The 14,358-nt window shown below is 35.2% G+C and overlaps 1 protein-coding gene across 1 annotated transcript; it reads right to left on the bottom strand.

Moving 5' to 3' along the window:
* Window positions 1-2,054: 2,054 nt before the first annotated feature.
* Window positions 2,055-3,939, bottom strand: PHT3;3 (phosphate transporter 3;3). The gene is made up of 3 exons (XM_078984593.1): window positions 3,415-3,939; window positions 2,528-3,264; window positions 2,055-2,444 (listed from the first exon to the last, which is right to left on the bottom strand). Exons 1-3 carry the CDS (start codon window positions 3,553-3,555, stop codon window positions 2,399-2,401), a joined length of 924 nt encoding a protein of 307 aa, XP_078840719.1. The 5' UTR covers window positions 3,556-3,939; the 3' UTR covers window positions 2,055-2,398.
* Between the last annotated feature and the right edge of the window lie 10,419 nt (window positions 3,940-14,358).

Below are 14,358 nucleotides of genomic sequence, written 5' to 3'. Positions count from 1 at the left end.
TATAATATATGATTTAATGTTATTTATAGTTGTTGTTATTATTAATTAATTTTTTAAAATTTGTTTGCTTAATATTTTAATTTCTATCATTATAATTAATTAAAACATCAAACATTATTTTTTTTATTTTAAACGTAACAATCTAATTATTTATATAGAGTTATTTTTAACAATTTTTATTGTAAGTTATTTTAAGCTATTTATTTGGAAACTTTTAATGATTATAAAAATATATGTAGGAAATATTTTAATTAAATTGATATTACAATTTAGGTTTTGCATTTATCTCTACAGTTTATCACTTTTAACTATTTACAAAATATTCTTTGGTTTTTTAAGTGAAACTGAAATTTATATTTAAGTTGACGTTGTAATGTGCAAAAACATCTATACAGATGAAATCTTTAAAAATATATGTTTTTTTAAAAAAATATATAACAATAACGTTGTGGTTAAATGTGATATAATAATTTATATATTAAATTGATAAAAATATTGATTATTGTAAATTATATGATAATATATACATATATTATAACTTCATAATCTCAATTGTTTGAATAAATTGTACTTGCGAGTTACATATGAATAAAATTAAATATAATATATGGTTTGATGTTATTTATAGTTGTTATTGTTTATTAACTTTTTAAAATTTATTTTCTTAATTTTTTAATTTCTATCATTATAATTATTTAAAACATCAAACATTAATTTTTTATTTTAAAAGTAACAATATAATCATTTACATAGAGTTATTTTTAACTATTGTTATTATAAGTTGCTTTAAGTTACTTATTTGAAAACTTTTAACGATTATAAAAATATCTTTAGAAAATATTTTAGTTAAATTGAGATTACAGTTTAGTTTTTGTATTTATCACTACAATTTATCACTTTTAATTATTTAAAAAATATTCTTTGGTTTTTTAGGTGGAACTGAAATTTATATTTATGTTGATATTGTAATGTTGTTATATTTAAATTAATAATTTAAGTATTTTGTCTAAACTGTTCAAAAGTTATAGCTTTAATCTGATAAGGGTGGGACAGAATCGGTATCGACTCGTCCCGTTCCCGATTTCCCGAATACCGAATTTAATTAAAAGTTAATCCCGAGTACCGAACCGAATTAACATCACCGATATCAGTACCGGTACTCGGTACTAGTACCTGTACTGACGGTACCGATTCCCTAATTTCATGATTCGGAGTACCAAGTACCGTCCCGTATTTTTAAATTTGTACGATTCGGTATCGGTTCCGGTACAGTACCGGTACGGGATCGGGATTTGGGACAAACTGCCAATCCCTACTGTCAAGAGGTAGACATTCCAACAATTTAGAAGTTCACATTCCATTATCAATTTATCATAAACGTAAGGATAATATGGTTAAATTTCTTAATTATTACAATAACTCTAAGGTATAGAAAATGATTATAAAATATTAAAAACATTATAAAAAAATGATTTTGGCAAATATAATATTTTGAAGGTTAATAAAAGATAAATATGATATTGAGAAATTAAATTGGACAAATATGATATTTTGAAAGTTTAAGGAGGACATATATGAAATTCTCCCAAAGTTAAAAAAAAAAAAAAAAAAAAAAAAAAAAAAAAAAAAAAAAAAAACTTTTATATTATTTTAATATTGAAATTTAGTTTATATATAATTATACTTTTGGTTTGATATTTATTTAACCTAATTAACCAAATTATAATTATTATTAGAAAGAAATTGAAAAATGAGAGTTTCAAACGAATATGGTTAAAGAAAAAATACATGAGAGTTTCAAATGAAAGTGATGAAAGAAAAAAATATTTTTTTATAAGTGTATAATGATATGTTTTATAAAAATAAAGGGTTAACAATATTTAAGGAACCATTATCATCAGTTTCAATTCCAGTTCCAACATTTCAGGTGACTATTATTAGTTTCAGTTCCATTTCCAACATTTCAGGAACCACCGATTCCGGTTCCAGTTCCAGACAATGAGGGCGGATACCCGGCCTACTCACGCCTCTACATTTCACTATAGTAGGTCTCATGAAATAATTAATAAGATAATAGAATAACATATAATAATAAAAATTCTGTTTTACAAACTTATAAATTCTCAAGCATGTCATAAAAAGCTCAAACGACTTCATTGCCCATAACATTTTCTGACATTTTTATTCCTCACATCAGAGCTCGTATCTTACTTTTTTCATTCATCTTTGAAGCGCATAATGTTTCTTTAAGAACAAAGCATTACAATTTCTATAAACCAAGAAAAAAAGAACTACATTTTGTATATATTTTTATACTTATACAAACCAATAAAATGTTAATGAGTGTTAAAATTGCAGGAAGGAGACCTCAAAAGTGAACCACCATTGAAGCAATGCTTCATGCATCTCCTTCTACCCCTAAGCTAACCCCTCCAGTCGTAGGCCTATAACAATTAAACAATTTCCGATTAAACTTCAATTGTAAAACAGATCAAATAATCAGAAACTGAAGAACACGAGCACTTACAGTCCATTAAGCACTTTAATCGTATCATAGAAAAACCATTGAAGAGTCACAACAGGTCCCACAAGTGCAACTCTTATAGGAAGACTTCTTGTAAACAAATTCACCATTCCAATACTCTTTGCAACCTGCAACACTGTGTGATTAGCCTTCTTGTTATATAAAGAAGACACGATATTATCAGCTGGATTCGAAATCACAGTTCCCACAGCTCCAGCAGTATACCCAGCTAAACATGTCACCCCTAATTGTTGTCCCCTCGAACATTCCTCCTTTCTCTTTTGAACAATTTTTTTGTAGATTAGGTCAACCGAATGCTCAAATGTTGAGAACATGATCATTGAAAATGGAAGATTACGTCCCCAAAGTGGAAGAAGTCCCTTGTAAAATCCAGAAATTCCTTCTCGTGAATATAATTTTGGGAACCCATCTGATAATCCCTTTGCGAAATTGGGTTGTGTTTGGACACGAACTTTCACAGCTTCGAATGGACAAAGAGCAATGTCTGCAAATACTTGAGCAGATGCACTGCTGAGAAAATATACGATGCTTTGTCTTTCGTCTGTTAATAGATCTGTGTAACGTCTTTTGAAGAATTCGTAAAGTCCGAATTTGAATCCACCTTGAACGCCATAGCCGAATAGTTTACCCGACCATCCTCTCCATAGAGACGAAGGACCTTCTTCTTTCCAGAGAATATTGAGACCAGAGGCGATACTGTGAAACTTGATTGGATTCACCTATGTTAATGAAATTGACACGAAAATTGTCAAAAGTATGTAAAGATCAAAGAACCCTAACGCAAAAATAGTTGCGAAATCGTTACGGAGAATTGATGCAAAATGAAGAATTTTTATGTGTAAGCGTGTTAATGGAAAAAGGTATCTGACCTGCATATTGACTTTCAAGACATCAAGAGGGGTGACGGCGAGATGGGTGGCACCGGCGCTGAACATTCCACCGGCGGTGCATATACCATAATAGTAATACCCGCCTCCTTCCACCCCCAATTTTGTTCTGAAATCAGTCATTCCCCCTTCTTCAAAGAAAACCCATATCTGATCTGCCGAAATCCCAGAGATCTTTCTTCACAGGCTGATATGATCAGATGAATTTTCAGGGTTTTTGTTAAAGTTTGGGGAGAAAAAGAGGGTTTAAGGTACGAAAGAGGGTGGCTGCGGGGAAAATTCTCTTGATGGAAGTAAACCCACGTTCGTAGTGACAAATGCAAGGCCCATATGAGAAAGAGACACGTGAAAGATGGTAGCTGAAGTCAGCCGTGAACTAATTTGCTCCAAATTCGTGGGAATTGGATGCAAATTTGATAGCGACTTCAACCAATTCCAGATAGATGGCTTTGGATCCATTCGAGTCTAGAAACCCTTGAAAGTAGAAAAAACATGGAATTGTCCACCCTTGAACCGGACTAAACTCAATGGTAAAATTACTAAAATAGGCAACCGATTTGATTGTCTCGACAATTCTGATCCCAACGTTTCCGAGTCCAACTCGATTCGATATATGATTTGTCGGTCCCCTGTTAACTCTGATCTAAACTTCTCCCGGTTAACTCTCCGTTTGATTCTTTTTTTTTCCACAAAAAGAGTTGATATTTTTTTCAATAATAATATAATATTTTGGTATTTTTTCGATTTAAATATAGTTCCTATTATATGCTTTGATAATGAGTTTATGGTAATCATGCTGACTATGACATTATGATGTTTTGCATATTTAGATGATAAAATTTTAATTATTTGAAATTTCTTGCTTAATGATTTTAAAAAATGTTAAGTTAATCATGTACATATTGCATATCATGCGTAGGGTTGAGTTAGATGACTTTGGGGTTATTTGTTTGGCTTTTTAAAGATTTCATAAAAAGGATGATTTTGGGGCTGTTTGTTTAGTCTTTTAAAGATATCATAAAGAGGCTGACTCTGAATCGATTCAGAGTGTTTGGTTGACACTATTTCAGCCTTTTAATCGGTCAGATATTAAAAAATATTATATTATTCAATCAGATGAGATAAGGAGTCTGGATGGTAATTATTCCTTTGATACCCTTGCCCTAAAATCAGATACAAGATGTTTGCCATTTTTTTTCTGCGCCCTTCTTCTTCTTCTTCTTCGAGCATCTTCTTTCCAACATCCTCTTCCCTGCGTTGATTTTAATCAGCCATCGTCGAACCTCCAACGTCGGACAACCTCTGCCTTCGTCGCTTCTTTCCTCGTCGTCTCCCCCTTCACCGGTACGTTTTTCTATTTTGTCTAGCATACCTCGCTTCCTTCTTCTTCCCTGCGTTGATGTGTTGTTGCTGTTTCATTGTTGTTTAGTTGTTGTTTTCATGCTGATTTGTTGTTTTCTTGCTGTTAGATGTGATTATAAGTCTAAAAATATATGTTCTTGTTGTGAATATGTTTTGTTGCTGTTTCTTGCTAATGTGCTATTTATTTGTGATTGAAAGTTCAAAAAATATGTGTTCTTGTTGATTTGTTGCCATGCTTTTTTTTTATCATTGTTGGATTTTCTTGATGAAACATGTTGGTGAATTTTGAATACTAGACATGACACAAATGGCACAAAAAAGCCAAGATATAATTGGAAACAGATAGAATGTGTGGAAAAAACATTTCTTGAAGCTTGTATTCAAGAAATTACTACTTATGAACGTGAAGGGAGTAGTTTGAAAGCGAACTCATGGAAGAATGTAACTGAAAGATTGAAAACAGATTACAATTTTTTAGTTGATCAAAAGTATATGAAAAACCGATACGACTACTTGAAATCAAAGTATTGTGATTGGTTGTGTAACGCCTGTAGATCCGGGCTAGTCAATTTAGAGGCAATATGGGTCGAAAACGAATTTTCGGCAAAAGATTATTTAGAATAAATAATTTTAACCAAGTTATAGTATATGTCACAAGGTTTCCGTACATATAAAGAACGCCGAAATCTGAGTTATAACGAAGAAGTTATGGCCCGTCGAAGTTTTACGGCAAAACCGGCACGGCACCGAGAAGCGTAAAAAGTGAATTTATGATAGAAGACTTTTAAGCCTTAGTTATCTAAACCAAAGTCGTAGAGTATGTTAAAATGAGAAAATCCGTAAAAAGAACGCCCAAATCTGACTTCGTATGAGGAAGTTATGATTTTTCAAAGTTTCAGCTTAGTAGTGTACAGCCCGAAACTCGAATTTTAGTTCGAGCGGTTTTTGGCTTACGCGACCTAAATGAGAGTTAAAGATCTCAATAATAGGAACTCAACAGTAAAAAGATGGACGAAAACGGAGTTCGTATGAAAGAGTTACGAATTCTTCGCGGTCATTTAATAGTCTAAACGCCTCCTACTGTTAAATTTATGATCGGTCGAGAATTAGCCGACGGAGCCAAAATGAAATTTGTAGATATTATTTTTACCTACGCATGGATATAAAGAACGTCGAAAACGGAGATAGTATGAGATAGATATAGACGAAGCTTAGTCGCTACTTTTCAAGCGCGGCGAATTCGATACAGTTTTGTAAATCCGAGATAGAATGAGAATTAGCCAACGAGGTATAAATGAAAGTTAAAGATCTCATTAATAGGAACTCAACGGTAAAAAGACAGACAAAAACGGAGCTCGTATGCAAAAGTTACGGACGAAGCTTAGAGACTACTTTACTATAAAGCTCCTATAAATACAAGGGTGAACTCCTCATATTTTCTTCACACCATAAGCCTCTCTTTCTCTCTCTAACCTCTCTCTAGCCTCCCTAAACCCCTCCCAAGTCTACGGAACCTCCCCAGCACGAGAAGAAAGCCCCGGAGCGTCCGACGGCTCTGAGAAGAAAAGCTTTCGGCTTGGAAACGCTGCTCCAGCGAAGCCCGGTTTTTAATAAAAACTCGCTGTAAGTGGGCTACGCCTATACTATATTTAATATAGATTTTATTTAATTATAGTAACATTATTAGGACCTTAAAATAATTATTTGGGCTATTATTATGAGTTATATTGAGTGCTATTTAACGCTTATATAATAGTAATAATAGCTAGACTATTAATTAGTCGTGGTTAACGTTAAAAACTAAACCCTAGTGGTATTGATACTAGGTTTTGTCGAGGAAAATTGTTTTGAGATAACGAAGTGCTGTCTGAGTTCGGAATCACCACCTAATCAGGTGAGTGCATAGTCCCTTTCATCTTACACATAGATATGAAGTATTTAATATAAACTACGTGCTATGTGTGCATATTATCTGAATACTTGCTGTCTATGTTGGATGAATGTTTTATACATGTTTTAAAGGATTTAAACTGTATACGTATTTTATATATACGAATATGTGGGGTATGATGATGGGTAGATAGATGATGAGAGATAGAAGATGACGTGAGTATACATTGGCAGCTATAGACTTAGTGCCTATGGGACAAACACCGGTAGCTATGGACTTAGTACATGTCAGACGTTGGTAGCTATGGATTTAGTACCTGTTAGAAATTGGTAGTTATGGACTTAGTACCTATTAGTTAGACGTTGGTAGCTATGGATTTAGTACCTGTAGGAATTGGTAGCTATGGACTTAGTACCTGTTGAACGCTGGTAGCTATGGATTTAGTACCCGATGAGTAGGATATAGCAGCTATGGAAGTAGTGCTTTACGAACTAACATCGGCAGCTATGGATTTAGTGTCAGTCCTATAACCCTGGAAGTAAGGGACTTCGGAATAAACAAATGCAGGATAGACGACTCTTAGGTTAAATCCTTAAGAGTAAAGAAGATAACGAGGATGGGTAATGGGGTTAATTGTTTGATGATTAAACATAACAATTATATTATTGTGGGTTGAAAACCCTATGTACTCACCAGGTTTCCCAACCTGACCCACTCAGTTTATGTGTATCACAGGTGTTGATATGAAGTCACTTTACACTGAGAGATTTAAAGAGATGTAAATCACTAGTGTAAATAAATGTAAGTTCTGTTTATGCTTATGTTTCTGTATTAACGATGACATCCCAAACGTTTTAAGATGAATAAAAATACGTTTCTTCAAAAATGTTTTAATAACGTATTTATCGTGTTTTTCTGGGAACAAATTCCGCAACCTTTTTATAAAATGAAGTACTCTGATTTTTATAAAGCATAAACAAAATCGGTCTTTTCTGGCCGTGATTTTGGGGATGTCACAGTTGGTATCAGAGCATTAGTTTAAGCGAACTAGGAATATGGATTTATTTCTAGACTTAAACTTAGAATGCTAAGTGATGATTGTGAGGAGTGTGTCAAATAGATTTAGGCAATGCACCTGAATAGACACAAGCACTAGCTTATTTTAGGAATGATGCCTAAATTCCTTTTATGTGCTAAATGATGCTATAGTTTGATCGGATCTATGGTCTGTTGCCGACCGGATCTGGAAACCTTATGTGTTTAGGATTCTAAACGTACGAATACGATATTAGAACTAGCATATAAACGTTTCGGAGTGATAAGGATGATTTAAACGTCAATCTTAAGTAAAGGTCTAGATTCACCTTATTCAGTGTATAGATCAAGATGGCAAGGACCCGTAGCGAAAACATGAATGCAAATGGGAACCGGAACCAACCCCCGGTGATTGAGCAAATACCGGTTGTGGTAACCGTTGCTGAGCCAATAACAATGGCCGGAGTGCAAGCGATGATCCAGGCGATGTTGGATCGTCAAATGGAGGAAACCAGACGTTTGCTCCAGCAAAATCGAGAAGAAGCAACCATACAGATCGAACAGCCCGAGTTGAACGAAGTGCAGACTGAGGAGGGAAACTACAGTGGGACTGTTGGTCAAGCCAACCCACCGATAGTTAGGCAAAACCACCAGGATGGAGGAAATGATGGACGTGGATGAAAATACAAGGATTTCATGGCGTCCAAACCACCGAGTCTATCTGGAAGCCCGACGCCGGTGGAAGTCATGAACTGGATCTCCGAGATGGAGACGATGTTTGAGAGTTGCGAGTGTAGCAACAGGCAAAAGACCGCTCTCGCGGTTCCTTTGTTGAAATCTGGAGTACTAAGTTGGTGGAAGCTACTAGCCGATTCGATGCCCAAAGGAGAAGCGAGCAAGATGTCATGGGAGTAGGGCTGTAAACGAACTGAACGTTCGGCGAACCGTTCGTGAACTGTTCGGCGGGAAGTTCGTTTATGTTCGTTTATTTAATAAATGAACGAACATGAACAAAAATTATCGTTCGTTTAGTTAAATGAACGAACATGAACAATGGTCTCGTTCGTTCATTTATGTTCGTGAACGTTCGTTTATGATGTTCATTTACGTTCGTTTATGTTCATTCGTTTAAGTTTATTTATATTCATCTATATTCAATTATTTTTTATTATATTGCTATATTATATGTTCGTTTATGTTCATATATGTTTAATTGTGTTTTTTTTTTATCTTTATTCGTTTATGTTTGTTCGTTTATGTTCGTTTAGCATGTTCACGAACATAAATGAACGAACATGAACAAAGTAATTAGCTAAATGAACGAACATGAACAAGAAAATCTCGTTCGTTTATCCGTTCGTGTTCGTTTGTTGTTCGGCTAACTTAAACGAACGAACATGAACAGGACCTTGTTCGTGTTCGTTTGGTTCGTTTACAGCCCTACATGGGAGGATTTTCTAGTGCAGTTAAAAATGCAGTACTGCTCTGAGCAGGATCTTCTGGAGATCAACAACGAGTTTCAGAATCTAAAGAAGGGAAAGATGAGTGTCATCGAGTATGCTGCAAGTTTTACAGAGAAAATGAAGTTTGTTCCTTATCTAGTTCCAACTGAGCTCTCCAAGGTCAATAAGTTTGCCCATGGATTACCAGCAGACTTTGGACCAATGGTCAAGCAAGCAACCACTTTGAAAGGAGCCATCTGGACAGCCAGGAATGTTGAGACCCAGATTAGGAAAAAGGTCTGGAGAGAGCTGAAGTTGGCGAGAAAAGGAAACATGAAGGATCATCAAAAGCCAACAAGGAAAAGAAATTCTCAAAGATTGAAGAAGGAGGAGGAGGTGAAACCAAGTGGTGCGAAAAGTGTAAAAAGAAGCACTTCGGGAAATGTAGCGAGGAGGTGACTTGCTACAAATGTGGGAAGACAGGGCATTACGCCAGCAAGTGTGCGTCCAACAAGAAGGTGTGTTATGGATGTAACAAGGAAGGGCATATTTCCAGGGACTGCCCAGGGAAAAATAAGGCAGCAAGACCAGAAACGCCACCGAGGCCAAGGGCATTCCACATGATCCTCGACGAAGCAGAAAACCGTGCAAGGAATCAATGATGAGGACTTCATATCCGAAGATCAAGTTATGCAGTAGCCATAGTGTCGTATGATGTAGCCTATTAGAGGCATAGTCTAGGGTGAACTTGGACACCTATGTAATAGTTTCAAGAAATAATAAAACCTTCGTTTTGTTATCTGATGTGTTAAAATGTTATGTGATTTTCTTGTATGGCGACTTGGGAAACTGCGGGACAATACTTGGGACGAGTATGAGTAGGTGTGAATGGTAGTAGAGGCCTATACTACCGGAAGCACAGGACTCACACTTGGATCAGGGAAAGTCACAAGGTTACCAAGAAACTAGTAATTGATTTTGTTTTATTCAAGTATGTCGTTACCATTGTTTCGGTAATGACTAAGAAGATTGTTGTTATCCCGACCCTAGTGGTCATATCAAATTGAGTCCAAATACAATGAGTAGGTTACGTGATTCAGAGAACCAAGTTTGATGTAGCGTCCGACTTAAACCAAACGATTGAAATCAAAGCGATCAATAGAAGTATCACGATCGTTGTTAAATAAGTTGGTAGCTAGAAATGCTACATGTTAAAAGATGATTATATCACATTAGACGATGAAGGAAGGCATATTCCATTCCGGAATTTGACTCTAAGAGACCTGAGTCTAAGCATTGCTACATACGATGATAGGTCATTAGAATATGACATATCGGTCAATTGTAGTAATCAAATTAACTTATCCTAAGTTTATTAAGAAGAAGAAGGAGTCTCTGATAAAGAATGAGGTTGTGACACGAAGGTCATGATTGAAAGTCTAACGAGCTGGTGCAAGACCGAGCACCGCCTGCAGTCAAGGAGTCCAAGAGTTAGATACTCGTTTGAAGCAACATAGAAGTTACAGTTATTACCTAGGGTGAAGAGATAATGTATGGAGTCATTATACAATCTTGTTTCGTTGATGATTCCGGGACGTAATCATCCTAAGGGGGAGATAATTGTAACGCCCGTAGATCCGGGCTAGTCAATTTAGAGGCAATATGGGTCGAAAACGAATTTTCGGCAAAAGATTATTTAGAATAAATAATTTTAACCAAGTTATAATATATGTCACAAGGTTTCCGTACATATAAAGAACGCCGAAATCTGAGTTATAACGAAGAAGTTATGGCCCGTCGAAGTTTTACGGCAAAACCGGTACGGCACCGAGAAGCGTAAAAAGTGAATTTATGATAGAAGACTTTTAAGCCTTAGTTATCTGAACCAAATTCGTAGAGTATGTTAAAATGAGAAAATCCGTAAAAAGAACGCCCAAATCTGACTTCGTATGAGGAAGTTATGATTTTTCAAAGTTTCAGCTTAGTAGTGTACAGCCCGAAACTCGAATTTTAGTTCGAGCGGTTTTTGGCTTACGCGAACTAAATGAGAGTTAAATATCTCAATAATAGGAACTCAACAGTAAAAAGATGGACGAAAACGGAGTTCGTATGAAAGAGTTACGAATTCTTCGCGGTCATTTAACAGTCTAAACGTCTCCTACTGTTAAATTTATGATCGGTCGAGAATTAGCCGACGGAGCCAAAATGAAAGTTGTAGATATTATTTTTACCTACGCATGGATATAAAGAACGTCGAAAACGGAGATAGTGTGAGATAGATATAGACGAAGCTTAGTCGCTACTTTTCAAACGCGGCGAATTCGATACAGTTTTGTAAATCCGAGATAGAATGAGAATTAGCCAACGAGGTATAAATGAAAGTTAAAGATCTCATTAATAGGAACTCAACGGTAAAAAGACAGACAAAAACGGAGCTCGTATGCAAAAGTTACGGACGAAGCTTAGAGACTACTTTACTATAAAGCTCCTATAAATACAAGGGTGAACTCCTCATATTTTCTTCACACCATAAGCCTCTCTTTCTCTCTCTAACTTCTCTCTAGCCTCCCTAAACCCCTCCCAAGTCAACGGAACCTCCCCAGCACGAGAAGAAAGCCCCGGAGCGTCCGACGACTCCGAGAAGAAAAGCTTTCGGCTTGGAAACGCTGCTCCAGCGAAGCCCGGTTTTTAATAAAAACTCGCTGTAAGTGAGCTACGCCTATACTATATTTAATATAGATTTTATTTAATTATAGTAACATTATTAGGACCTTAAAATAATTATTTGGGCTATTATTATGAGTTATATTGAGTGTTATTTAATGCTTATATAATAGTAATAATAGCTAGACTATTAATTAGTCGTGGTTAACGTTAAAAACTAAACCCTAGTGGTATTGATACTAGGTTTTGTCGAGGAAAATTGTTTTGAGATAACGAAGTGCTGTCTGAGTTCGGAATCACCACCTAATCAGGTGAGTGCATAGTCCCTTTCATCTTACACATAGATATGAAGTATTTAATATAAACTACGTGCTATGTGTGCATATTATCTGAATACTTGTTGTCTATGTTGGATGAACGTTTTATACATGTTTTAAATGATTTAAACTGTATACGTATTTTATATATACGAATATGTGGGGTATGATGATGGGTAGATAGATGATGAGAGATAGAAGATGACGTGAGTATACATTGGCAGCTATAGACTTAGTGCCTATGGGACAAACACCGGTAGCTATGGACTTAGTACATGTCAGACGTTGGTAGCTATGGATTTAGTACCTGTTAGAAATTGGTAGCTATGGACTTAGTACCTATTAGTTAGACGCTGGTAGCTATGGATTTAGTACTTGTAGGAATTGGTAGCTATGGACTTAGTACCTGTTGAACGCTGGTAGCTATGGATTTAGTACCCGATGAGTAGGATATCGCAGCTATGGAATTAGTGCTTTACGAACTAACATCGGCAACTATGGATTTAGTGCCAGTCCTATAACCCTGGAAGTAAGGGACTTCGGAATAAACAAATGCGGGATAGACGACTCTTAGGTTAAATCGTTAAGAGTAAAGAAGATAACGGGGATGGGTAATGGGGTTAATTGTTTGATGATTAAACATAACAATTATATTATTGTGGGTTGAAAACCCTATGTACTCACCAGGTTTCCCAACCTGACCCACTCAATTTATGTGTATCACAGGTGTTGATATGAAGTCACTTTACACTGAGAGATTTAAAGAGATGTAGATCACTAGTGTAAATAAATGTAAGTTCTGTTTATGCTTATGTTTCTGTATTAACGATGACATCCCAAACGTTTTAAGATGAATAAAAATACGTTTCTTCGAAAATGTTTTAATAACGTATTTATCGTGTTTTTCTGGGAACAAATTCCGCAACCTTTTTATAAAATGAAGTACTCTGATTTTTATAAAGCATAAACAAAATCGGTCTTTTCTGGTCGTGATTTTGGGGATGTCACAGGTTGAAATTAAAAAACAAAATAGGAAACGTCTATAACCCCATAAGTAACACGTTTTATATGGAAGAAGACGAATGGCAATTAGAGATCAAGGTATTGTGATTTTTTAGAGGAAGTAATATATAATAATATTTATAATATTTTCAAGCAGTTGAACAGAATGGTAGAAACTTTGAGGACTTCTCCACTAGTGTACCCTGATCTTTGTGTTCAGTTGTTTGATGGGTCGGATGCGGCTGGTATTCATGGTTGGGGGCCGTCTTCTACACTATCCCACCCTTCTCATGACTCGCCCGACACTAATTTAAGTGATGTCGATGGTATTAATGTAACTCACATGGAAAGTATGACTTACCCGAAAGTCCAAATGAAGGAACCTCTAGTGTTTCCAAAAACAATGGAGGTAAAGGAAAAGCAGCAATCAATGCAAAGATCGTTGAAGTCGATGATGAAATTAGCAAAGTTGTAAGAATGTTTAGTGGAGAAACATAAAGAACAAGATATGGCATCATGCATGGAAAAGCTGGTGAAAATGGAATGGGGAATATCTGATCCAAGATACCAAACGTCTGTTTTGCTTTTTGGTGAAAGTGTTGATCTAAAAAAAGTTTGGTTATTTCTTCCGACGGAAGCTTGTGAGATGTGGTTAAAGAATGTTGGATTAAAGTATGGCTTGACATGACGGTTTTTTTAGGATTTTATCTGCATGGAAAAGCTGGTGAAAATGGAATGGGGAATATCTGATCCAAGATACCAAACGGCTGTTTTGCTTTTTGGTGAAAGTGTTGATCTAAAAAAAGTGGTTATTTCTTCCGACGAAAGCTTGTGAGATGTGGTTAAAGAATGTTGGATTAAAGTATGGCTTGACATGACGGTTTTTTTAGGATTTTATGTGATGTGTGTCGTTATGGATTTAAAATGTTAAACTTTTTAGTATTTTGTTCGATGTGTGTTATGGATTTAAAATGTTAAACTTTTTAGTATTTTGTTTGATGTGTGTTATGGATTTAAAATGTTAAATTTTTTTAGGATTTTATTTGATGTGTGTTATGGATTTAAAAATGTAAACTTTTTTAGGATTTTATTTGACATTATTGTGTTTAAAATGTTGAATGTTATATGTTGTTTGACATTATGTTTTTAAAATGTTGACTTCTATATGTTGGTTGACAGGTGACTTATGGATATCGATGATGATATTGTGTAT

Source organism: Lactuca saligna, chromosome 3 (genome assembly GCF_052625555.1).
Source record: "Lactuca saligna cultivar CGN05327 chromosome 3, ASM5262555v1, whole genome shotgun sequence".
NCBI lineage: Eukaryota > Viridiplantae > Streptophyta > Magnoliopsida > Asterales > Asteraceae > Lactuca > Lactuca saligna.
This window is presented reverse-complemented; position numbering and strand designations above follow the sequence as displayed.